This window comes from Chelmon rostratus, chromosome 2, assembly GCF_017976325.1.
Source record: "Chelmon rostratus isolate fCheRos1 chromosome 2, fCheRos1.pri, whole genome shotgun sequence".
Classification (NCBI taxonomy): Eukaryota; Metazoa; Chordata; class Actinopteri; order Chaetodontiformes; family Chaetodontidae; genus Chelmon; species Chelmon rostratus.
In genome coordinates, this window is record NC_055659.1 from 30,408,906 (window position 1) to 30,435,197 (window position 26,292).

The following is a 26,292-nucleotide window of genomic DNA, read 5'->3' on the forward strand; positions in this document are numbered from 1 at the left end:
CCCACCTTTGCTGCCATGTGTTGGAGTTTTCTCTGGTGAACGAGAGGGTCCCAGCCCTACGCCTTCGGGTTGGGGACAGGTGCCTCACTGTTGTTTCGGCCTACGGGCCGAGCGGCAGTGTAGAGTACCCACCCTTCTTGGAGTCTGTGGGAGGGGCGCTGGAAAGTGCTCCGACTGGGGACTTCATCGTTCCACTGGGGGACTTCAACGCTCGCGTGGGCAGCGAAGGTGTTCCCTGGAGGGTGGTGATTGGGAGGAACGGCCTTCCCGATCTGAACCCGAGCAGTGTTCTGTTATTGGACTTCTGTGCTAGTCACAGTTTGTCCATAACGAACACCATGTTCAAGCATAAGGGTGTCCATCAGTGCACGTGGCACCAGGACACTGTAGGTCAATGGTTGACTTCGTGGCCGTGTCATCTGACCTTCGGCTGTATGTCTTGAACACTCGGCTGAAGAGAGGGGCTGAGCTGTCAACACCTGGTGGTGAGTTGGATCCGTTGGCAGAGGAGAAAGCTGGACAGACTTGGCAGGCCCAGACGGCTAGTGAGGGTCTTTTGGGAACGTCTGGCGGAACCCTCTGTCAGAGGGGTTTTTAACTCGACCTCCGGGAAAGCTTTGACCAGATCCTGAGGGAGGTTGGAGACATTGAGTCTAAATGGACTATGTTCTCCACCTCCATTGTTGACACAGCTGTTCGGAGCTGTGGTCGTGAGGCAATCCCCGAACAGAAAATCAAATAGGAGACAGCAAGCAGCAAGATGGCAGATAACCACTTACAAAAAATGCAATGAATAAGAACAATTGCAGAAGCAACAAATGTGTAATATATATGTAGAATACAATGAATAGCAATTAGCAAAAGACTGACTAGCAGATATGAGAACAAAGAAATGAGCAGAATGCAATGAATACAAATTAATTTCCAGCAATTTTATATGTCCACTGACAGCAATGACTATTACTAAAATCAGAGTACCTATTGGCCTGCAGTGACCAGATGCATGTGAAATATCCAGCAATAACCCAAATTAAAAATATAACAAGCTTCATAAATGATATGCCAAGGTCAGCTATGACTAGAAGCAATAAGAAGTGAAGTCAGAGGGGGACAGCGAGCAGTGGATAGTTTTAAACACTCACCACAGCCAGTTAAATGTGTTATGTACCAGAGAATCTCTGCAAACCACATTTACAGAGCAAGCACCTTTACATAGATGCTTGAGAGCACTTCAGTAGAGTTTGTCTGACATTTCCTTTGTCTTAGTTGGAAGTTGAAAAGACTAGTTGTCATTGCTGTATGTTTGTGTGTATGTGCACTGCCTAGTGAGTAACTATGGGAGGAAAACATGAAAGTCAGTGTTTCAGTTCACATCTTGCAAAAAACATACACAATACTTAGATAATGGAAGGAAACATTATTAAATATATTTCCTAAAATATGCTTAAAATGTTTTGATGAAACTGTGGAGATCACATGAGACTGGTGAGACATGGAAAATCCTCCAGCGACCCCTGCCTCCTCCTCTACAACACTTTGTACTGTCGAGTCTAGGGAGAAATGGCATGGATCGCCCCAAATCATGAATGGCATCTGTGAAAACTTTGTCAGAAAATACCAACATTAAAAGTTGCTGACTGTTAGTAATGATTTGTGACGGGATCAGTAACCCCTACTGTTGAATGAGTTCAGATGACTATGACTAACGATCTTGACTGGTTGATTATTTTTATGTTTTCAGCAGAGTGGAGCACTTTTTGCAACATGAATAGCTGGGAGGAACCCTTTGATAGAAGTGCACTGGGAAAATGAAAACAATGTTTCAGTTTGGACAAACACCTAAGAAAACTGATAAATATTGCAGCCTAACCCAAAACGTATGAGAAAGGTGATCACAACGTTGAACCTGGTCGAGAAACAGATGGATGTGAACATTTGTGATGGAGATATGTACGTCGGTTCACATGTCATGAAAGGATTTGCTCAAGACAGGCTGTAAAGCTGGGTGTCTGGAAACCTAGAGGATGGAGAATGAAACTGCACCCTGTAAGTCCTGTATTCCCACAGCGGTGAAGGAAATGACTTGGGAACCTCATGACCCCTAATACAGTATCTGAAGAAGACCACTTCGGACTGTTTGATTGGGAAAAGTATAAACAATGCTTCATCCTTGCTTCTAACCTTTAGATGTGTTTTCCAGTTTCTTTAAGTAAGTCAACTCATTTGACCCAAGACTGAATTAGGGTTGATAACCATCCCTTGGCCACATTGTATGATCAATGAATTTCTACTTATGAAATGATTGCTGTTTCAGATTTTAGGAACAGTTCATGTCTAAATGGATAATATGTCATTATTTTTTTACTCACTGTCAATGGAGCCTCCACAAACACTTAGATAATGACAATCAGATAATGGCAGAGGTTTTATTTTGGGGTGAACTCTCTTTATGACAATTGTCAAAGAAAGACTAAACAAAACTGGCATCTTCGTCATCATTTTAACAGCACACACACACAAACACAAACAACCTGGGAAAAAAAACAGACCATTCCACCACAAGATGGTGGGGTTATAGGTTGTCTGTGCAAGCAGCTTATTATGACCCATATTAACTGTTGTCTGGTTGCCATAGTAATTGTTTTACTAAGTCAGGTGATGCAGTATATGGAACAACACAGTTCATGTAGGAAGGAGGTCGGAATGGATGGATGGGTCAAACATGGGACTTTCACCGAAAATGCTGCTGTTTATGCCCCGTGTGAAACCAAAAGACAACCATGACGTATTTTAATTTCCGTACACAAGTTAACTTATGTTACATATTTAACATACATGAATTAACTTATATACATAACTTAACTTGCATAACTTACATATTATTTTAACCCAGACAATATCATTTTGGTGTCTAAACCTAATCAAACTGTGATTGTTTCACAAGGTTAATGAAGTGTTTATTATTGTTACCATGTGTTGGTTCAGTATATCTGTTGCATCATATGTGTTGTTGGAGAACGGTCATATATATCATTTTGGGAGTCATCACAAATCATTTGCTCTGTTGTTTAGGTATGAGGACATGTTGGTAAAAAAGTTCCTACCTGAAAAAATACAGCCATGGCTGCAATGATCCTCTTCTCCCTGAGTGCTGCACCGAGGCTGTCGAAGTCGTCTGAGTTGTACATGTAGATCTGCATCTGTGAGAGACAGGAACACTGAGTTAGACTGGGAAACACATAGTTACAATAGATGAAGCCTTCATATCAAATTCTTTCCTTCGTCACATCCACTGGCAAAAGTAATAACAATATTTGCTGCCCACTTTTCACAGAGTTAGAATCTCTTCACATACTTCTCACTTTTCACTGAGACGTTACCCATGACCTTTTTCCCCTACTGTTTGGATTTCCACAGCGCTGCCTAGAGAAACACTGTACTCAAATACTCTACTGTTAGGAGCAGCATGTTCATGTGAAGAAGTACTGCTCTAATTTTAAAATAGCTGAGTGCCAAATGTTACACAAACACATGCACGTGCATACAGTAGATGGACCTTCAGGGTGGCTTGAGCACCTGCTGTCTGGCCTCCTCCCTTTTTCTGTTTTTTTTTTTTTTTTTTTTTTTAATAAATACATTTCTGTTTGTGCATAGCCTAGCCTTCTGCTAGAAATGGGGGAATCAGGGGAATATGATCAGGTGTGCTCAGATTTTCCTTAATGATGGCCTACTGTGACAGGGAAGCATAGCAGGTACATAGTTATAGAATTTGAACAGTACCTAAGTCCTTGTCACCATCATCACATTTCTATAAAGTTTATTTTAATTGACAGTAATGCATAACAATAGCACTGGAACAGTACATACAATATATGTGCTACCAGCTGTCAATGGGAGGCCTTAAAAAAAATATATTACTCTATATCATAATGCAACACTGATTCACAAAAAGTTGAGACACTGTGTAAAACGTACATAAAACAAAATGTAATAATTTGCTAATTATTTTTGACATATACTCAGCGGACAGTACTGTACTGTAAATATTTGCTTGCTCTGAATTTGATGTTAGCAGAACATGTCAAACAAGGCAGGCAAAAAATGTTAACTTCAGTTGTGAAATAAACAATAAGCTATTCACTCTGCTTTCACTGCTCCAAAACCAATATGGAAACTACAAACAAACAAACACGTGCTCCATATAATAAGAAAAAGCAGGTGTTAAAGGTACATGTAAGTTCATCTATGTTTGCGGGCGCCTGTGTTTGTGTTTGTGTGTGTGCACCTGTGCTTGCCTGGATATTCTCAATTTAGACTTGAACACATTTGCAGGACAACCTGTAAGTGAAGTCAAAATTTAATAACTCAGCTCAAAGTACTTTAGCAAGATCCTAACTCTGTGCTTCTGTTGGCTACACATACACGTCTGTATGTATGGTGGTGACATCACTTTCTGATCCAGTTTTATTTCAGATTGCAGCAGAAAGCTCTGCAGCATTTGAGGTTCAGAAAATACTGAGAAGTGTAGTTGAACTACTTTAATCAATGTTTGAGGAAGTTAAGGCTGGCATTACTGACCATGGGCCTTATATGACTTAAAATAACAACAATTCCAAGCTAATAGGTTGCAAACAAGAAATGACTATGCTCTTTGCATCCAAAGGACTTAACTGTCTTTTAAAATCAGTAAATGTTCTGCAGTATCTGATGATACGGATGACAAGCAGTCAAGTTAGCCTATTTCCAATTCAGAACCCACCTGTTATGAATAGAAAAAAAGGGCTAATACAAAGCTAAATTGTTGTCAGATGATAGCCGATGGGTTCCAAGATTGCATATTGGCCGATGCCTTCTTCAAGAGTGCTCCCGATACCAAAATCAAGCCCCCTGCCTACAGATTCTGTATTCATATGTGGTTATCTTTTTATAGAGATTAGTCTAATGCTGATCATTCTGAGTTGCATAATGACTTGTTTAGAACTTTTAACACAACTTGGACTGACTGATTTTGAATTTTTACTCTGGAATTCACGGCCAAGTCTTGAGACTTACAAAGCAATGACTTTGTCCCAGTTCTGCTATTTTCAGTCATGAATCAATCCACATTTGGTTGTGAGTGTTTCTGGCACCAGACAGTGTAGCCAAAGGGGGACTGAGTCAAAATAATCTACAATGTGTGTGAGTTCATGTTAATGAAGGAACATGTCACTCACGACAACATTGTGGCTCACTATAGTGTTTTTAATTTTTAACAGTGAGGAGTTCAATGGCACAGAGGAACAATGTATCATTAAACTTCATTTCCTAATAATCCATTCACTGGCCAAACTAATTCTACAATTTTCATATATATATATATATATATATATATGTACTATATATAAACAACAGATGTGAACAGTGAAAGTGATAAAAAGTATACAGCATTATCAGTCTGCTATTTGTGTTGAAGATAACCAGGTTGCAACCTGAAGTCAATAATACTGTGAAATGGACTTGGAAGATGTGTTGTTTCTCAGTGTAAACCAAAGAGAACGAACAGCCACACATACATACACACACATACACACACACACACACACACACACTCAAAACTTGTCACTAAGTCATGTGCTATTCGTTGTCATGGTGATGTGGAGACATGACACGTGAAGGCAACTGTGTCTATGTAGTGGGAACACATTATTGTGACTGTGTGTTTATGCATGTCCATATAAACTGTTCATATGCACATGTGTTTACATAATTTGTAGTGTCAGGAAACACATTTTTGCATGCCAAAAAGAATTCTGGAGGCTTTGTCCTCTGCCAAGAACAGGACTGCCAACATCACGTGTGCAGAATTTTCTCTATCTTGTTAATCCTTACATAGAGAACCCTGCACATCGCTTTCTGATCAACTTGCAAAGTAAACAGTTGTCAAGCAGCCTGATACAGAGTCTGTTTGGTGAATTATAGCAGAGACAGCTCAACTTGAACAACATATTCTCCCAAATGGTTATTAATTAAAGTCATCATGGGAGACTGTACTTTCAATTTAGCAGTGAGGCAGCAGCTCAACAATCAGAATCTATAAACACAGCTGTATTTGCCCTGATGGTGATGTGTGCTTTTCCACACAGTGAAACGGGACAGTGAGAACACGAAGTGGACAAAAGACTGCATTTTACTATGATATAAACATAGCATTCAGCCAGCCTATGCTAGACCTGAGTGATATGGAGCTCAAGTGCGGTACTGGGCACTCAATCAGAGTCCTTGGTCCCCCAGCAAATGTTTTAATTACAGTATAATTTAATTCATTACAATGTTATATTAGCATCACTGGTTACTGATGAATGAATCTAAATACTCCATCCCACAAATGTTCACAATAAACAAGTTATTACATGTTACAAATTATATGTGGGGATAACTGTAGTTCTTAGTAAAATCTGAGCACTTCATCATTTTGCAGAATCATCAATTATGAATGTAATTCCCAGTAAAGAAGACAACAAAATTGCCTGATAGACATTTTGAGATTGTGATGTTTTAAGTTCCTGAGAATTTAGAAATGCAAGGCATTCACCATTGGTAACACTTGAATGGAATGATTTAGGTTGACCTGTCTGTTATAGTTAAATAGAGGCGATCATTTGCTAAAAAAGTGCTGACAATACGATATATTTCATGTCCAAATATATGTAGACACAGAGGTATCATACTTTTCTGCATTTTTTTTGGGGCTGTTTTTCATAGTTTAGTTTCCCTAAGTTCTGATAAAGTGAAATCTAAATGCTACGGCATATAAAGGGCCCTTTTCTGTCCTTTCCTTGAGAAGTTAGGTTAAAAAAGACATGGTTTCCCTGCTTTGGTGTAAAAGACTTTGCCTGGCCTGACACCAGTCCAATCCAACACCTTTGGGATGAACTAGAAGGCCAGATGCAAGCCAGGCCTTATCACCCACCACCTGTGCTGGACTTCAATAATGCGCCTCTGGGAATTCTTGAGAATCGAAACAAATGCTTGCAGCCAGGTTTTAAAATCTGGTGGAAAGCCAGAAACCAGAAGTGGGAATGCTGTAACAGCAGCAAATTAAAATCCCTAAGAGTTTTTTTCAGTATGGTAAAGATGAAGTTCAGTAAATATTATGTTGGGTCCATATACAGCTGTTAAAAAAAGTAATTGAGATAAAATAAGATAAGATTAGATCAACTTTATTAATCCCCAGCTAGGTAAATTTGGTGGTACAGGCAACAGCAATAAAAATAGCAAATAGCAGCGGCAATGGAAAATAAAAAATACAGAATAGAGAATAAGAAGTTGACTATATATATGTACATTTATACAAAAGACTATAGAAAAAATATATTACCAATGGAAAACAGAAATTGCACGTGGTTATGGAGCTGGGATCGCCACATCTATTACCACCACCCTCTTCTGCTCTTTGTCCACCACCACTATGTCCGGTTGGTTAGCCAGGAGCTGTTTGTCAGTCCCACAGAATCTTGGCCCTGTTGTTCTCAGCCACTTTCTGTGGTATGGCCCATTGGGATTTGGGTACTTCTATTCCATACTGGTTGCAGATGTTTCTGTATACTATCCCAGCCACTTGGTTGTGCCTCTCCATGTATGCTGATCTAGCTAGCATCTTACATCCTGCTACTATGTGCTGGACTGTCTTAGGGGCTTCTTTGCACAGTCTGCATCTTGGGTCTGATCTACTCTGGTAGATCCTGGCCTCTATGGCTTGTTCTTGTGCTGCCATGATTAGTGCCTCTGTGCTGTCTGTAAGTCCTGCATTTTCCAGCCACCGGAAGGATTTCTTGATATCAGCCACTTACTCTATCTGACAGTGGTACATGCCATGTAGGGGCTTGTCCCTCCAGGTTTTCTGCTCCTCCTTCTCTACACTCTTATCAGGGTTCTGCTGCCTGAGACATTCACTTAGCAGTTCATCCTTCGGGGCCATTTCTTCTATGTATTCTTGAATTTTCGATGTTTCATCCTGGACTGTGGCCTTGACGCTCACTAGCCCTCTACCTCTTTCCGCTTAGTGTATAGTCTCATGGCGCTGGACTTGGGGTGGAACCGTGCATGGTGAGGAGCTTTCTAGTCTTGATATCTCTGACTTCTATCTCCTCCTTTGGCCAGCTTACGATACCAGCGGAACATCTGATGACTGGTATTGCGTACATGCTGATGGCTCGGACCTTGTTCTTACCATTCAGCTGACTTTTCAGGACCTGCCTTACTCTCTGGAAGTATTTGGCTGTGGTTGACATCCTTGTGGCCTCTTCATGGTTTCCATTAGCCTGTGGGATGCCAAGGTACATGTAGCTGTCTTGGATATCACCTATGTGGCCCTCTGGTAGGTCAATCCCCTCAGTCCTGATCATCTTGCCTCTCTTTGAGGCCACACTTGTCCAATCCAAATGACATCCCTAGGTCATCACTGTAGATCCTGGTGGTGTGGAACAGTGAGTCTATTTCTCCCTCGCTCCTGGCGTACAGCTTGATGTCATCCATGTAGAGCAGGTGGTTGATTGTTGCCCCACGACGGAATCTGTTGTTCACAAACATCGCTATACCTCCATGCTTCCTTGCAGCTCTCCGTCACTCGCCTGTCCACTCTCAGCAGATGAAAATTGTTCAAAGTGACATGCGTGTCCGGCATGAGTTCGTTCAGCCACGTCTCTGTGAAACACATGATGCTACACTCCCAGTACTTCTGCTGCAGTCTGGTTAGCGCTGTTAGCTCTTCCATCTTAATAGGGAGAGATCTCAAATTCCCTATAATAAGAGACGTTATGGATGGTTTATACCGTCTTCTCTTGTCCCGGTGCTTTGCTCCAGCTCTGCATCCCCTTCTCTGTCTCCTTATCTCCTGGGAGTACGCTAGTGTCACACAGCGCTAACAGCTGGTCCCGAGTATAAACAATAGAGCCGTGGCTGAATGGATCTCCCGATGTTGTTTTTTCCAGAAAAGAGTAAAACACTAGTCTCACCAGTTGTACATCCGTAAGAGCGCACGAGACTAGTGACAGAAAAAACTGCACTACAACAAAGAAAAGCCATCGGAGCTGCCAACGAGCTGCCACTCGTGTGGTGCCATCTCGTAGACCTGTTGTCCTCTACATCTGAGGGTACAGGGCACCACAATGTTTGGCGTGTTCTCACCCTTTCCTCTATTTTTCTCCTGTGATGCATTGGCACGGTATATGGACTGTTTTTATGTAGTGTTTTTCTAGTCTTTCTGACCACTCAAAGCCTTTTTCAACACAAGCCAGCAGTTGCCCATCCACACACACATTCATACAGTAATGGCAAGGTGCCACCTGTTCATCATGAGCAATAACCATTCACATGCACACTCAGACATCAATGGCACAGCATCAGGAGCAATTTAGGGCTCAGTATCTTGCCCAAGGATACTTCGACATGTGGATTTCAGGGGCCAGGGATGAAACCACCACCCTTCTGATAAATGGACAGCCACTTTACCTCCTGAGCCACAGCCGGCCACACATCTGTCCCAGATTGAAATTAACTAAATACCGCTTAGTCCAATTAGTCATGAGGCCAAATCAGAATCAGAATCGACCTAACAATCATAACGTATGACTTCACTTTTAGCTGAGACCCAACTGTGCCAGATTTGGGAGAATGATTGTCATATTGCTACCGGTGTTGCTCCAGTTTGGTTTGGTTACTATTACTGTAAAGTTTGTTCCATCTTTAGTAGTTGAATTGAGGTAAATTGAAGAATTGGCCCACTGCCTTTTTGCTGTCAACAGTGAGCAAAGATGTGAAAAATGAAAGAATTTGAATTCGATCCTTTATTTTTCCTCCATGCCGAACATAATTTGTATATTACAGTTAAAAAAATGTGGTATCGCCAATAAATTAAGTTTTTTTTTTTTTTTTTTTTTTTTTTTGGACCGTGCACATTGATGAACATTGCTGTGAATGTGCCAGTTTATAGCTGATTAGCTAATTTTCAACTTTAGTCCTTGGCCAGAATGTTAATTTCCTAATGTAAAAACATGGAAGTACACATTAACAACATGGGAGTACACATTACATAAAAATACAATTACAAAATACACATTTCAAAATTACATTGTCAAGCACACTTTTGAGTATAGTCCAACTTAACGAGTGGTCTCAGTCTACTTAATGGACACACTTCTGGTCATCCTTTAACCAGTCTTTGAGCTTTCCTTTAAAAGAGGAATTTGTAAGACATCCCTTATTGTGGAGGGAAGACTGTTCCACACCAGATTGAACAATCAATTTTTGGTGGCTATTTTGCAAAAAACATACAGACACTTTTTTTTTTTTATGTTTAGGGAAAGACATGATTTAGTGAGTCAGTTTTGAACTTTACCCATTGCTATTGTGAGACTCTGATTAGCCTCTGCGGCTGCAAAAATAACCGTGTCATACACGTAAAGCTGGGCATGGACAAGTTCACAGACGTCAAAGAAATTGTTTATGTACAAGGAAAACAATAAAGGACCAAGTACTGATCCTTGGGGGACCCCCACTGGGCAATCCAGACATGGGGACCTGACACCATCGACCACCACACACTGCTTTCTATCTGCAAGATAGGATCCGAACCAATGAAGGTCCTGTGCAGAGAAATTGAAATTAGATACCTTGGTTAGCAGTATCTGGTGGTCGACAGTGTCAATTGCCCTTTTGAGGACCAAAAAAACAGCTCTGACGCAGCTGTTCCTATCTAGAAGGCACTTAGTTCTTTCCATAAACATAGTCATAGCCGATTCTGTGGAATGATGTGCCCGGAATGCAAACTGCATCAGGTGTTCCTGCACTCTTCGGAATGAAGTTATAGTTTGAGGACTTCTTAGACGGAGATGTATGAGAATTTAGGAGACGATTTTTACTTAACTTACGGGAAAAGAAGATTATATTATGATCTGAAAGTCCTGCGATAAAGTTGTAAGTCTTATGGATTCTTTCCGGCTTGTTTGTGAACAGCAGGTCAATTTTAGTTTTAGAGCGGTTTGTTAATCTGGTTGGTCGATTAATTGTAGTTAGTGTTGAACTCAAAAAAACCTATATAGTAATTCAACACTCTGACCTCCACAACCCATACACTGCACGATGCGAACCTCAGTCTACTGAACAGTATTGCCACTGGGTGTTTCTACTGGACATAAATTTATAATGCACAGTCATCAAGTATGTATGTAATTCACATTAGAGAAGACTGCAGACCGGTGAAGGAATTTGCTAATGTAAACCTCCTGTGTAACACCTTTCTATCAAGTCCCGCTTTGTAAATGTCTTACAAATACAACATGACACACACCAAAAACATGACAGTTCCATAACACTGAAAGTGAAAGTTTTTTTCTAACGCTTTTTTGTAGTAATTTCATAACTGAGCTCTGTTGAGTGCTGATGACATACAGACAGTGTCAGTGCTAGAGCAAATATTCAAGGGAGCACAGGCTTCTAGCAGGGGGGCACCAAATTACTGGCAAGTGGTAACGTAGTCATGCATAGCAAAAGTGAAACCCTGCACAGAAATAATGCATTTTCCTTGCCTTCCTAATAATCTGACTAAAAACACAAGGAGCGTAAATGCAAGGATATGCACACTTTTATATGGACTGAAATGTTTTACTCCAAACCATGGACATGGGAAGTAGGGATTCTGAGGGCACTGCAGCACAACCTAAAACTGGACATCATAAAAACCATCAATTGACAAAAAAGTGTGTGATGAAGGCTCACTGCAGAGAGACAGACAGAGAGAGGCAGAGACTATGGACAGAGGTGTCGATGTGATACAAAAGCTTCTTTGATCTTGAAGCCTAATGTTACTCTACATTTCTGTGGTTTGTCAGTGAAGTGTATGAACTACACTGCAGACTGCAGTCTGGTAACAGTCAGAAACAGACAGATAGATCCGCACTGCGCTGCATTGTTATCAACTATGATGAACTGGTCATGGGTCACATCTCCAGTCCAGACGCTGTCTCTCCCTCTTCCTTTTTTTTTCTTCTTGCAGTTGTCATGCATTAGTTCTGTGTTGTCTGTTAACTGTGTAGTTGCTGTGGCTGCTTTGACAGACAGTATGTTGGTGTTCAAGTTTGCTCTCTGCTGTGGTGCACAACGTCCTTAAAAAGTAAAAATAATAATAATAATAATAATAATAATAAAAACCTTGGCCATTCAAACTAAGAGAAAAAACATGAATATCACGCTCCATTTAGAATGATGCAGAAGCCCCAACTGTAACTTACTTCTAGCCTCCTTGCTCAAGACACACATAAGGTAACACGTAACAAGCTCATAGAATATTGAGTACACAGACCAAAAAAAAAAAAATAAAACAAAACAAAACAAATAATTACTGTGTCCCATGCATTCTAAAAGCTTTTGAGATAAAATGATTTCTATTTCCAACAATGAGCAGCAGGCCTGTCAAGATCAGCATTTCTCTACACACTACTTGTGATGAGGCTCTAAGATGCGATTCTTGGTGTTTTGTGTAATCTTTAAAAAAACCTAAAACACAACAGCAAACATGTGAGGAATGGATTCAACTTCGTCTTTATCTGCTCTAACATCTGCAAACGTTAGCATGCCTGGCTGCCTGTCTCGACTGCTTACAGTAGTAGGTAGTAGTAGTCATTTTGTGGGGTTACAGGTTACATTCGAAAAACACCTATTGAACAGTGACGGATCCACTGTGGATAATATCAATCTGTGAGCCCAATTCAACTACATCAAAATTCAGAGTCATGACAGCAGCTCTGTCCTAACTAAGTGAACTGTCAACTGGCTCTTCTAAAGAGAACTCTATCATGTTGTTTTGGTGAGAGTCACAACTTTGTGCTTGTGTTCGTCTTTGGAGGGTCTTTGAACTGAGTCACCTTGCATATCAATATTACCCACTGGCACCACAATAATTCTGTCAAATATTTGAGCCTTCTGTCTCTCTGCTTTCACCTCCTTCTGATTCCTATTATCTACCAGGATATTGAAAAAACTCTTATCAATAACAGGAGGCAGGAAAAGCTATAATTTGTAGCAATGGAGAGAGGGGAACGAAAGACAAAGAGACAGAGTAAGAGTTAGGTAAATGGTGGTGTGGGAGGAGTAGAGAGGGAGAGGAGGAAGAGGAAGCCGGCTCCCTCTCGGCGATCAGCCTCAGGGGGCCTGTAACAGCACCTCTCCTTTCCTAGAGTTCAAAAGCCTGAGTGGGAGGTAGACACACTGTTGAGCCTGGAGGCAAGGCATCTCAACACCAAACAACATATTTATTTTTTGCTCAGTCAAACATTTTGTAGAGTGGAAGTGAACCCCCTGTTGCTCTCAAGGCAAACAGGGTCCACTTTCCTTTTACATCTTTACATCAGTCCAAAAGGCATCCAGCCAGTCTGAGGCCTGCTGTAGACTAAGCTGCAACCTGTGATCAGAAATGGAGGAAGGCTGATGGCTAGTTCAAGGCCTTTGTTCAAATATCTCCTTTATGCTCTGTCTGGCCAGATAATAGGAACACTCTTGGCGTCGTGTCCAGAACAACATCCCACCTCAAACACAGAAAGACGAAGGAGAAACATAACAGGGAAAAGGAAGTGCCAGAGCCTTCCTATGTCACCATGACCCATGCTGGTTAATGAGTATATTTAGAGCGGTGGGACACCAGTGGGAAGAACAAGAAGGGATACACCATATCACAAAGGGACATTCGTTCATGGCAGTGTTGAGATAATTATTACTAATTAATTCAATAATAAAATAATTAAATATTTTATTACTGTTATTATTATTATTATTATAAGTGACATAAAGACTAAACCAACCAACAGCCTAGTTTCAGATCTCTGAATTACTACCCACATCTCCAATTTGTTCAGTGATTCAGATAGAGAGATAATGTCAAATGTTGACTTGGTATGCAAACTTCAAACTATGTTAGTTTTCCCTCCCAAACAGTAAGTGGCTAACGAGAACATGTCAGTTTGAGTGAATGAAGCGACACAATATGGCATTTCATTCATATACATATTCATACATTTCATTCTCTAGATCCAGGTCCCTTGAATGGCTAATAAGTACCTTGATACTGAAAATATTTTTCAAAATGTTGATTTGTAACTTTTGTAACAGTGGTTATGAAAAGGATCACTGTACCCCAAACTTTATTATGGTTATTGGTGAAATTGGACATAATCCTCCTAATTTGAGTGTTACACACTTGGATTAAACATGTCCACAACAAGTAACATTTGTGCGTGTGTGCGTGTGTGTGTGTATGTGTGTGTGTGTATGTGTGTGTGGGTGTGTGTGTGAGATCATCATCAAACACAGATGTGATGTAGTGTAATGTACTCAATGAAACATTAATATGTGGGAAGGTAAGCACAGGAGACAGACTCTCACCATGAACAGGCTGCAGTGATGAATCAGGCAGCCTGCACTGCTGACACCTTAATGCATCATTATTATAGATGTTCTGGGTCGTTTCTGAGGGAGGGGAGGACGAGCTGATTTAAAGCTAACAACCCACCTGAAAACTGAATGTACATGCATTCATTTTATGATGTTACAAAAAAAAAAAAAAAAAAAAAAAAAAACACTGTGGACTCTCCTGAAGCTGGAACTCGGCTGACAAAGCCTGCATCAGGGTACACTCTTTAAAATGTGTTCTATTATTCTTTAGGAAGAGGACAAAAATTGGAAATATAATTTACAAGTTAAATATAAAATGTCTGATCAAAAACACCATGTGTCTTTGCATGACACTGCACTTTTCTTTAACTTAAGAACATTTAATTTGAACATCTGCCCACTTCATTGTCACAACCTTTTTTTTTCCTTCAATTTATTTTTCTTTTAATAGTCAACAAATAAGCACATACATAAGGTTAGATGAAAATGGCTGTTGCAGTTTGATTATAATACACTGGGACACTGGTGTAATGCAGACACTTCCATAAACTACCCTGACCTCCACACCTTAGATTAGACCATTAGTTCCTCATCTGGAGGCAACTTGTAGCCAAACTGTATGAAACCTACAGCAAGGAACAAGTTGAATTCACCCTGTAAATGACACTATACTCATCATAAAAATAAAATGTGTTTGTTGAAACACAGTCTAAAATGTTTGGCAGCGCTGCAGTTTAGGCTTTTGTGTTTTTACATGTAAATGAATTCCTGCGAGGCAGAAATTGCTCAAACATTGAATGCCATCACAAGAAGAACAGATGCCCAGTGTGCCTGGCTTCAGTTCACACTGCTGTCTAACTCAAGTCCTCACTTCAATGATACAGCACCTGAGGTTACAGATGGTGAGGCTGAAAACGGTACACCCTGTTGCCTTTTTGGCAGCTGAGGTCAAATGAGCAAGTTGCGGCCACCGCAGCCGGCTGTGATAGGTTAAAAGCCTCTCCATTAAGCAAGCATGCCCAAAAACCTGCTTTTCATCAAGTTCATGTTTAAAAATGAGCATGACTGCATAGACTTGTAAAACCTTTCACTAACTAAAAATACACTCCTTGATTGTGCTAGAATTCTCAGCAAAGCAGTAACCCATCCTTGCACACAATAACAAGCTTTACATATATATCAATAATATTAATCAATCAATATCAATACCAATAATACACTTCTGAAATAACAAAGTTACATAGTGTACCTTTAATTTTATATTATTATTAATAATATTCTATGTGAAGACACTGATCGCATATGATCCATCACAATAGTTATTCAGAATGATTAAACAAGGTAGGAAACAGATACATTTCAATATGCAATATCCAATTGTTTCATTTTCAAATGATCACTTCATGTGACATGTACTGAAGTGTCTCTCCACGTTGTGCTGCTTAGCACAGTCGCACTGCAAATGAGACACACGCAGTTTTCTTTCATGTTAGTAAAAAAGAACTCTTCCTCCAATTCACTGTGAAAATGATAAGTTTTCTTCCTTTTTTCTGCCATGTTTTTGCGGGTAGAAAATGCGTTCATCTCCTCATCTTTGCAGCGCTCACGAGCTCATCTCAGCAAAGCTGGTTTGTCATGCGCACTATTTTACGCTAATATTACCAAGTGTCAGTGGGCACCCTGTGGTTGACTCAGTGGTAGTTTATTTTCTTAACATCACTGTATACTCGAACAAAACAACCTGGGTCAAGTTATCCCATTATTGTATCAGTGCAATATTGACCCCAGTCCTCTTCCTACACTGCCATTCACTGAACCTGGATTTTATAACAGAGCATTCCTGACCACACTGTGACCACGTTGAGTGAAAAGACTACAGTCTAATCTAGCAGTAATTTCTGTTGGTCCTGTAACTTTTATATAAGTTTTCATAGTTTCAGCAGTCAGTGAAAGTTCTACATGCTGCTACTGTCTTGTATTCAGGTGCATGTTGGTGTGACTTTGTTTACAATAACATATTTTCTGTGTCACATCTGCAGTTTCAAGCCACTGTGTGTAGGTCTTGATCTGGTGTCATCCAGTGGTAGTGTAAAAAACACACTGTGGTAGGCAGGATCTGACCCCTGGATCTGACTCTGGGATAATTATGCAGTATTCCCCTTTCACAGAAATATCAAATTAGGCAGCAATATTTTGATAATTTCCTAAAAGTAACTCACTTGGTGAATGTTAATTCTTTGAACAATTTCTCATTACCTTCAAGGTAACACTTCCATTTCCAATCCCATGAGAGTCAACATTTGAGTAAAGGGATTACATCCACTTGTACAAAAGCTAAAAGTACGGCTGCTCCCAACTAAAGATAACTTTTCTTCCTTTCCTTTCCTTTCTTATCAAAGTAAAGAGAAGACTTCCGCCCATACAGAGTCAGCATTTTTCCTCTGCCTCATCAAGTAATGGGGAAATCAGCAAATAAAGAATATTTCATCACAATTTCTCAGCTAATTTAGTATCAGACAACTAACAAGAAAAGCTTCAAGAGTATTCAGCTTTAATGCGATATGTAGAGGGGGTGATAGCAGGAAAGATGGAGATTTATAGATGATATGATGTTCAAATAGTGAACATCACAAAACTCCACCACAAGGAAGAGTTATCACACTTACATGTTACAGTCACAAGCCAACCACACAGAGAGAGAGACCAGTGGGGAGAGCAGGAGATTTCAGCCCTCATACAGAGACAAAGACGCAGACGCATATCCTGACAGAAAATATAGAAAATCAATAACTGTATCGATTGAGCAGACAGGACCTTGAGACAGACCGGGCACACTCATACCTGAATACACTCAAAGGCTACAGGATGCCCGTTGATACCATAAAGTGAAAACTCTGTAATATATCTTTTTGTTTCACATGTTAAGCCAATAACCAGCAATACTACATTAATGTTTAATACCATGTCTGCTGAAAACAACTGAGGAGAACTCAAAAATTGTTCCACTCGAATGGTTTAACCTACATTCTACCATGAGTTAAACTATCACGATATTGGTGTACCAATTAGATATGTTTTGTGATTCTTCAGTAATGCCATTCAACAAGGGGCATGATTTCTTATTCTAGTTTATTGGCTGTGTTTTTTTTTTTCTTCACTTTTTTAACACAAAACCATGGGGAAAAGTTGAGTCATACATTCCTCGAGACCATGTATCATAAGTAATACAATGCACATCACATGCATTGCAGTGCAATGTCAGATAAACCAGAAAAGCATGTGAAATAATTTTAGAGCGATGGTGAGTAATGAGATATCTCAGATAAGCAATGCCCCCTCTTTTGGGGGGCCTTTCAATGCTCAGGCCTTTCAATTGCCCTTGTTATTTTCCTTGGCCAGGTGGTTTCCCAGAGGGTGGGCGCATTCAAGTTCGATGTGCTTGTGGTAAAGTTTTAGAGGTTATTTTTCTGATCTTCTCCTCAGAGTCAGACCGCTTCTCACGGTCAGTTTCCAGAATTCCTTCAAAGATCAAATTGTTGATTCTCCAGGTAATCAACTTTACCATTCATATTGTTAAGCCCTGAGCTGACTGTTTTGATGTCATTGTTCAGCGCTTTACACTGAACTGACAAGTTGACAGAAAGTGATTTTAACTCAGACTTGATTTGAAGCCACATAGCTCTCTTAGGAACCCATCTAGCGTTTTCTTAAAGGGGTCTATGGCATTTGGGCAAAGCCTTGTAAGTACTCCCCTGTTGTTTGACTGTGTCCTTGTAAAAGAACTGTTGTTGTAAACTGTACATTTCTCTCCTGTAGTGGGTGTAGTGTTGTGTCCCATGTTATCAGCTTCCACTTTATTTGTGTGTGGACAGGTGAAAATCTTGGATTTTTCTAAATCAGGGGCCACAAAGTGTCCATACTGAGTTGGGCCTGGTATTATGCAGGGAGGTGTCTGGGTCTGAGTATTAAACACTTCATTTCCTGTGTGCTAGTAACTGTTTTTATGAATGTAAATAACCACAGAACCTACCTAGCTGCACATAAACTTCAGGAAGAGCTGTCTTAAAAACTTGCACAATTTTCAGGCTCCAGACAGCAATATTATTTATTGGAAAGGATAGTACACCCAATCCCTAAAATCCTAAGCTTCGTCTACATCCTGTTGGCCTGACTGGAGCCTATATGGACAACCTTTTGTTTATGCTAAGTAATGTTACAATTTACATCAGTAAATACAACAATAGACAGAACTTCTAAATTGTAGCTAACATATTGATTCATATCTGACTGGCTTGCGTGGTGTGTGTGCAGTCAAAGATCATGCAGTTGGTTAGGTCTCCTCCAGGGTTTCTGGTGTTGGTGCAATGCAGCCGTGCATCAGTATTTGTACTCAGCGTCTCATACAGAGACAGAGTACCCAGAGCAGCAAAGACTTCCTGCCAGAAAGCCTTCCTAACATTTGGTTAATTTTGTGAAACAGTGGTAGTCGTCAAATTCTAAGATTTTGGTTAGGTTTAGGCAAAAAATACTTTTGGTTTCACATGGAACACAGACCCTGGTCTCCTGGGTCCTGTGTATGACCCACCACCCTACCCTGACCTTCACCTCTCTAAGGACATGTCACTCTCAATACGTTGGGTTGAAGAGTCATGATTAGAGTCTAATATTGCTACAGATGGGTTTACACTGGAGTAAGGTGAAAGGCTGGTGTGTTTCATACAGACACTCTAAGGTACCTTGTGCATCTGTGTGAGGCCAGGCTCTAATAAAATGTGTCAAAGACTCAGCAGTCACAGACAGTATAGTAGTGTGACAAAAGACTTCTGAGGCAGACCTCTGCACACAGGAAATGTCATCTAAGTCTCTCCTCTGTTTCCAACCATAAGACAATGATTCAAAAACATGTGTCCTGACAGAAACCTCTGAAAACTCCCTTCATTCTTTTCATCTACCTCCAAGTGTCTCATGGGACAGCTCTGTTGCCTCAGGATAGAAATGTAAAGTAGGAGGTACTCAGGGGTTGGCGATGCTGCCACGACCCTGCTGAGAGTGCTGCGAGACTGGGCACAGCAGCCTATGATCCCCCCTGAGGGACTGACAGATCTGAGGCGACATAAGCAAGGCTTTGTGTGAAAACAGACAACATGCACCGCATGGAGTGCACGTCCCTGTTGAGCGGAGAGAGCGAGTACATCAAGAAGATGGTTTGATGCAGGCTCTCTCTCGGATTGAGCCACGCTATGGGATTTTGAATTTCTCGTCCCTTCTCGCAGCTGGAGAAAGGGCGTCCATCAAAGAAGGTCATACGATGTAGTGTTGCCGACCACTGATGCAACACACACACACTGCCTTTCATCTGCCTCACTGTTACATCTTTACAACACAGATCAGAGACGCAGGGACAGGGCTGTATAATCTGGGTTATGAGATATATTTAGAGCTTCAGTCTCACGCATCTATCTTGAAAACCCAATTGAAATGCATTATGTGAGAATGGTCCTGAGAGTCAGCTGTGGCTTTTTCAATTTCATGAGTGTTACGTTTTCATAAAAGCAAGGGGTGCAGGGAAAATATTGCTTTTGCCCTAAAAAGAAAAAAAAAAACACAAAAAAGGTGGTGGGGGTCGCCCCATCAGCAAGATAGATTATTAAAAATGGTATAGAACAGCCTTGGCAACTGGGACAGCATCTATTTGCCCTCTAGGTAGCATTGGGCTTTTAAAGAATGACTGTGTTTTTTTGGTGTCATTGAGGACAGGCACACGGAAATATAACATTATGTTAGGAATGGCATGTGTTCTCTATCCGGAGGGAAGGCCAATCATAAATAAAAGAGAAATAAATATAAAAAACAAGGGAGTGCAGCCTGGCAGTCATCTGTTATCTTTGAAGGTTTAATGGAATGTAGCTGGCTGAGAGAGAGAACGAGAAAGAACAAAAAGAAAAGAGAGAATAAGAAAGAAAAGGCAATAAATGAGGAGGGCACAAACAGCATAAAGGCAGAGAGGCTGGATATAACAATAAGACAAGAAAAACTCCACGGATACCATTACTAATAAGATCAACAGCACAGAAAAACAACCCCCATCACCATAATGTGGTTATGTACGGAGAACCTCCATGTGTTAGCCTGCAATACCCAGAACACTGATTTACTTACTTGTGTTGTGCTAGAGGAGAATAGAACAAACACTGTTTTTTTATCAGCTCTGTCTCTCTGTTGGTGTAACAGCAAAGTCCCTCTGCACCCATCCAGCTGACCGCTCACATCTCCTTTCATATACTAATGCACTTTGCACACATGCCTACAAACATTCCGTTCATAAATACATACAATTGAGACATAACCATAAATTCCCATTAAAGATGTGGTTATCCCCAGTAATGTAATCATCAGTATTATTTTGCATTTATGATTACGCTCCAGTCACAGAAATAATCAATTTGCTCAGAAGTAAAAAAAAAAATAAAAACAAAATTGTGTTTTGTATTTTTCTATTCTGTTGCTTTTTTTAATTATTATTATTTATTGCTGTTGGCTGCTGCCTAACACCTGAATTTCCCCGACTGGGGATTAAAAAAGTCTTATTTTAGCTTATCTTATCTGATCTACACATACCATGGTCACCACTTTTCAGCAAAAGCAGCATAAGTTTGCTTTATACATACCTTACTGTCACGCAAGGGTAATACAGAAAAAAGATATCTCAGATTTCAGAAGCTCTCGCATGAATTTTTAAAACGAATCTACACTTTTCAAAGGAATTACTGTGATTTTCAAATCTCTAGGGTTCTGAAATAGTTATATTGAACGGGTAAGCAAACAGTTGCTTATTTATACATCCAGCAGACACAGAGCAACATTAGTTTGTGTCAGTAGTGAAAGTGAACCAATAAAGTTGCAGGCCGTGAAACCAAAATATCTGTTGTTGTATCCTCAGAGAGCTGAACTACAGTCAGATGACGATCCCCCGTGTGTTCATCACACCTTCTACATTACTCATGGTCATTTGATGTTATTGTTCATATTAAAATACTGGTTTGTGCAGCTTTCATAAAATTAGAACAGACCGAATGACACACAGCGCAACTGGGACCAGCAATCAATGTCACATCAATAGTATATCAATATCGTGTCAGTTGGGTTTTATGGCTTCTTCTGCTTCATATCAAGTCATTATGACTATGTTTCATAGATTGCAGCCTTCAGTGAGTAAAATGTAGTCCAGCCTCTTAACTATGTCTGCTGAGCTGATTTGTTACAAAATCATGATGGTTGTAAAAACCTCAGAGAATGAGGGCTTTTTTTGATTGTTCAACAAATATATGTCAAATATAATTACTAGTACAAAAGAAAGATGTTGTTCATGCAGAACACTTTGATTCCAGAGTGTTCTATGTTGGAATTCACAGTCAGGAAATGTTTTATTATTATGTGTCTGTAAGGTGTTGTTGTTCCCATAATGGAAGTAAAAGAAGTGGATGTACCTTTGCATTTTCTCCTGCTTGTAACACTGCTTCTGTGTTGGAGGTGGGCGAATTAGGAGCTCACTGTCCTCTGGTTTGATTAAACAATGTACAAACATGGGTTTAAGCATCTGCACCACACTTTGTGGAAGCTCAGCATTCAATACGTTTTCAGCCGCAGTGTAAAAAAATAACCACACTGCAGGCGCTGATAGAAACAAACAGTTTGCATACGGCGCTTTGCAGACAAATAGTGTGAAGAAATGAAATTTGCTAGCCAGTGTTATCATTATTCATCTGATGATTTAGGGGCCGGGATGAGCTTTCCATTTCCCACGCAGTAAAGGTTGATGGGAAATAAAATCCCATTCATCACTGACACATCTTTATCTGTGATACCTGCGGCAAAGCAAAGAGAGGAAGTGTGTGTGTGTGTGTGTGTGTGTGTGTGTGTGTGACTGAGTGCACAAACCCCCAAATCCACACACACACACACACACACACACACACACACACACACACACCACCCGTGTTCTCAGCCCCCCTATCGCGTGTTAATTTACAGTGCCTCTCTTATCTAGGCAGGTGGGTAAAAGCTGGCAGAGCAAGTTCTGGAGCCACACACACTCTCGTCCCTTCCCCCTCCATCTTTTCATCCTTCACTCCTCGTTTATCACGTCTGGGAGGATTGGGAGGGGGTGGAGATAAAAACGAGCCTCGGCAAAAGGCAGTCAGACAGAATTGATAGCGTAGCACCTCGGCCAGCTAGCCCTGATAGCACTCTCACCTGCTTTTGGGGGATGGACACAGGAGGCGCCATAGTGGGAGGTAGCCTTAGATAGATATACTGATTTGCTGTTACTGTACACTGGGGCCAACATTTTAATAAATATCAGTGTTCACTCCCTGATGTAAAGCAGGTGAATGGTTTCAGATTTCATGATTGATTTCATATTTATGGTGGAATGGATGAACTTTCACCCAGGATGCCTTTGCAAAATCCATGAAGAGAACACCATTCTGAAGTGGGATTTTAATGGGATTCCCACGGATGGATTTCAGTTTGTATGTTTCCATGTAGTAGTTACTACAATAGGTATTTTAGTGCCGATTTACAGACTTTGGATTAGAACAGCATACCCAAAAAATACTCTAGTATCCCAATGTAGATGTATTTGTAATCTATTATGATTTAATGTACACTCAAAGTACAACTTACATTACATTAGAAATGTATTTCAGTTGTGCTTTAAATTGAAGAGCATGAGCAAATCTAAAATAATCAGTGTATTTGCAGTATATTAAGTATACATAAAATATTCCAATTTTAGCACAGTCAGGTATACTTAATACAGCTTAACTTGGACGTTTGTACGACTATCTATACATTAGATATACAATACAATACTATCTAAGTGTAATAAGTACAAAAGAGTTGCACACTTTAAGTACACTATTTAACAGCCAGTGTATGTTTTTTTTCACAAGGGATAATACATAAAAAAAGAGATGGTCCTAATCTGTCTGGTATAATGGTACATCAAAACACTGAAGCGTCTGGTCATTAGTTCTGAATCAGGTTTGTTAAAGTGCAAGTAAACAAAGCACCAACAGGATTTAAGAAAAAAAGGGTCCACCCGTCATAATGTTTCTGGATTTTTTTCTCGTGGCATTTATTAGCAGATGGAGTTTGCCCAGTTGGTTCAGTTGTTAACATGTGACCCACGTATGAAACATAAGATGATGTGGGTAAAATACAAAAGTGAAATGAGTGACAGTGTGGTAATGTTATCCAAGAAGAGTAATGAGCCTAACAAAAGTAAAAAAACAAAAAAAACATCACACTAAATTGCCATTTTACTTCCCTGATTAACTGTTAACAAGCAAACTTAAGAAACTGATGAATTTCCTTTGTTTCCTTGGATCCTTTCTAAAAATGTAATTCCATGTCCCTGCTTAGTTCTGCATTAAGAAATTATTGGTTACAACTGGGCTGCTAACTTTGTATGCCATTAGGTTGTACAGCTGATTTATCAGAGTGTGTCTCCTGCAAACTGTGGCCTACCAGAGGTTCATAAGTGCTGTAAAAGGCGCAGGAAAACCAAAACAATAGGCTCAAAAGCCTTGTTGTTGCTTTTATCAGTGGATGTCAGAAGGTTTTGGTGTGAAATTGCTGCCGTCAGATAAAAACCTCACAGCTCAGTTTCTTTCTATTTTTGAAATCATACAGTGTGTTTAATTTGGACTTTGATGGACTTTTTACAGGGCCATCACAGGAATCATTTGTCCAATGTCTGCATTTTCTAAGCAGACGCTGTGAGGGCCAGGCTGTAAAATAAAAACTAGCCTATAATTGTTAAATATTTTCTGTTTCTTACAAAATTAACATTATTTATATTAACCTATATCAGTGTTGGTAAGCCAATTGATGATCACTCTCAGGACAGACTGTGCCTCTTCCACTGGTAAGTAACCAGATGTGGAACACATTGCACACAGTGCACATTCTCCGAATTCATGAATGCAGGTCAGACAGGAAGCTTTGGTGGGCCTGATGTGGCCCATAGGCCAGTTGACAGTCTACGCCAATCGTGAATAACTGAAAATTGGGAGATTAGACTGTGAGGAGTTCATGTAGAAAACATATGAAACAATATATGAATAATATATATGAAACTCATCATATGTCAGTTGCGTGCAAGTGCCCTGGGTCCCCTGAACTCAGGGGCCCCGGGTCAGCTACCTGCTTTGCGGCCTTGCTTCAACGCTGTTATATCAATGTTGGTGGGAAAACAGCACCATCAATGCAACAATCAAAACTCAAGTGATTCCCTGTGCATGCTAGTATTTTATTTATTTATTAAGTGTACCTCGCTGTGCCATTTTGTGTGCCCTTAGAATACCAACACAGTATATACTACATGTAGATTATTTGCTCTTGAGACAGACTGAATAAAGCCTGGCATATATTTTCTACTCCCCTCCAAACAAAGACATCCCTGAACAAGTCAGGTCTTCCACTGTCAGTTGACCTTGGGCTTGGCTTGACAATTCAGAATCAACCACATAGCCCTCCGCTAAGAATACCTGTGGGTGAATTCATACATGTTTGAGTTTCAATGCAAAGCACATAACAGTGGAATGAGAATGTACAAGACACAGGGGTGTGCATACACACGGGATGAGTGACACACTCCAGCTGAAGACATGTGCTGTGCTGCCTGGCAATGCTGTGCTTGGCATATTAACCACAGCATTACTGTTTAAAACAGCAGGTAGGGGAGCAGCGGGTCCCCACTTCATCATGCTATTCAAGGGCCCTATTAGGCTACAATTACTAAATGGCAAGGCTTGTAAATCATACATCATTCATGTGAAGCACTCGCTGAAAGCACAAGAACACTCCTCTCAGTGCCACCCACTGCAACAGTGAGCTGCTGAGAGGTACTGGGTGAGACAAGGAAAAGACAATGGAATGGCAAAGGTAGGAAAGGAAAGAAAGCAAAGGAATAGACAGAAAATGTAAGATAAATTGTATAAAAGACAGAACAAAATATAAATATAGGAGAGAAGGAAAAAACGGCTGAACCCTGAGCGTTTTGCATTGGCTTTTGATCTAGTGCCACTCTTATGACAATATATGAATTACACAAGACATCTCATCGCCAAAAAATAGTGTGTTATTGTCTCAAAACATTTGAGCTTCTATGAAGATGAGCTTGTCTCATGTTTGTTTCTGATTTTTATTACAGCAAAACTATTGACTATTACTACCACTTGTTCAGTGTGTCTCACACTTTCATATTTCATAGTATGGATGGACTTTGTGTGTAGACAGCCTGTAGGTGTCACACTTGTGCAGACAGGGAAAACAAGTTAAGCAAGGGGTTTGACCCAATTGCAGAAAACAAAGTCAGAGCAGGTCAAGTTCAAATAATTTATTTAAAAAAAAAGGTGATAACAAAAGGCTTACAGGCTAGTGATGCAAATCAAAAGAAATGAGTCCAAACAGGCAAACAAATCCATAGAAAATGAGCAGAATCCAAGTTCCAAAAAATGAGAGGTCAAAAGAAAAAAACAAAGCAGAAGTCCAAAAATGCTGAAAAACACCAGAAAACACAGAAAAACGCTGAAATACTTATCACACAAAGTACAAGAAAAAACTGGCACAGACTGAGGGAAACACTAACAAGGTACAAATCAATAAACACAAGGGGGGAAACAGGAAGTAAAGCAAAAGATGACATATGAGGAAGATCCTTTCAACATAAAACATAAAATGATAAAAAAAAAAACACCCAAAACCATGACAGTAGGATTAACTAACATGAGCCCAAGTCCCTGTCAGCTAGTGATGTTCTTCCGAATATTGCTCTTCTTCATCTTATTATCTTTACTGTAATAC

General features: G+C 40.2%; 1 protein-coding gene across 1 annotated transcript in view; it reads right to left on the minus strand.

Annotated features, from left to right (window-relative positions):
• ptprga (protein tyrosine phosphatase receptor type Ga) overlaps positions 1–26,292 on the minus strand; it is a 390,193-nt gene that overhangs the window by 119,282 nt on the left and 244,619 nt on the right. The window contains exon 5 of the mRNA XM_041954744.1: positions 3,105–3,200. Within this exon, the coding sequence (XP_041810678.1) occupies positions 3,105–3,200 (96 nt within the window). The remainder of the gene's footprint in view (positions 1–3,104; positions 3,201–26,292) is intronic.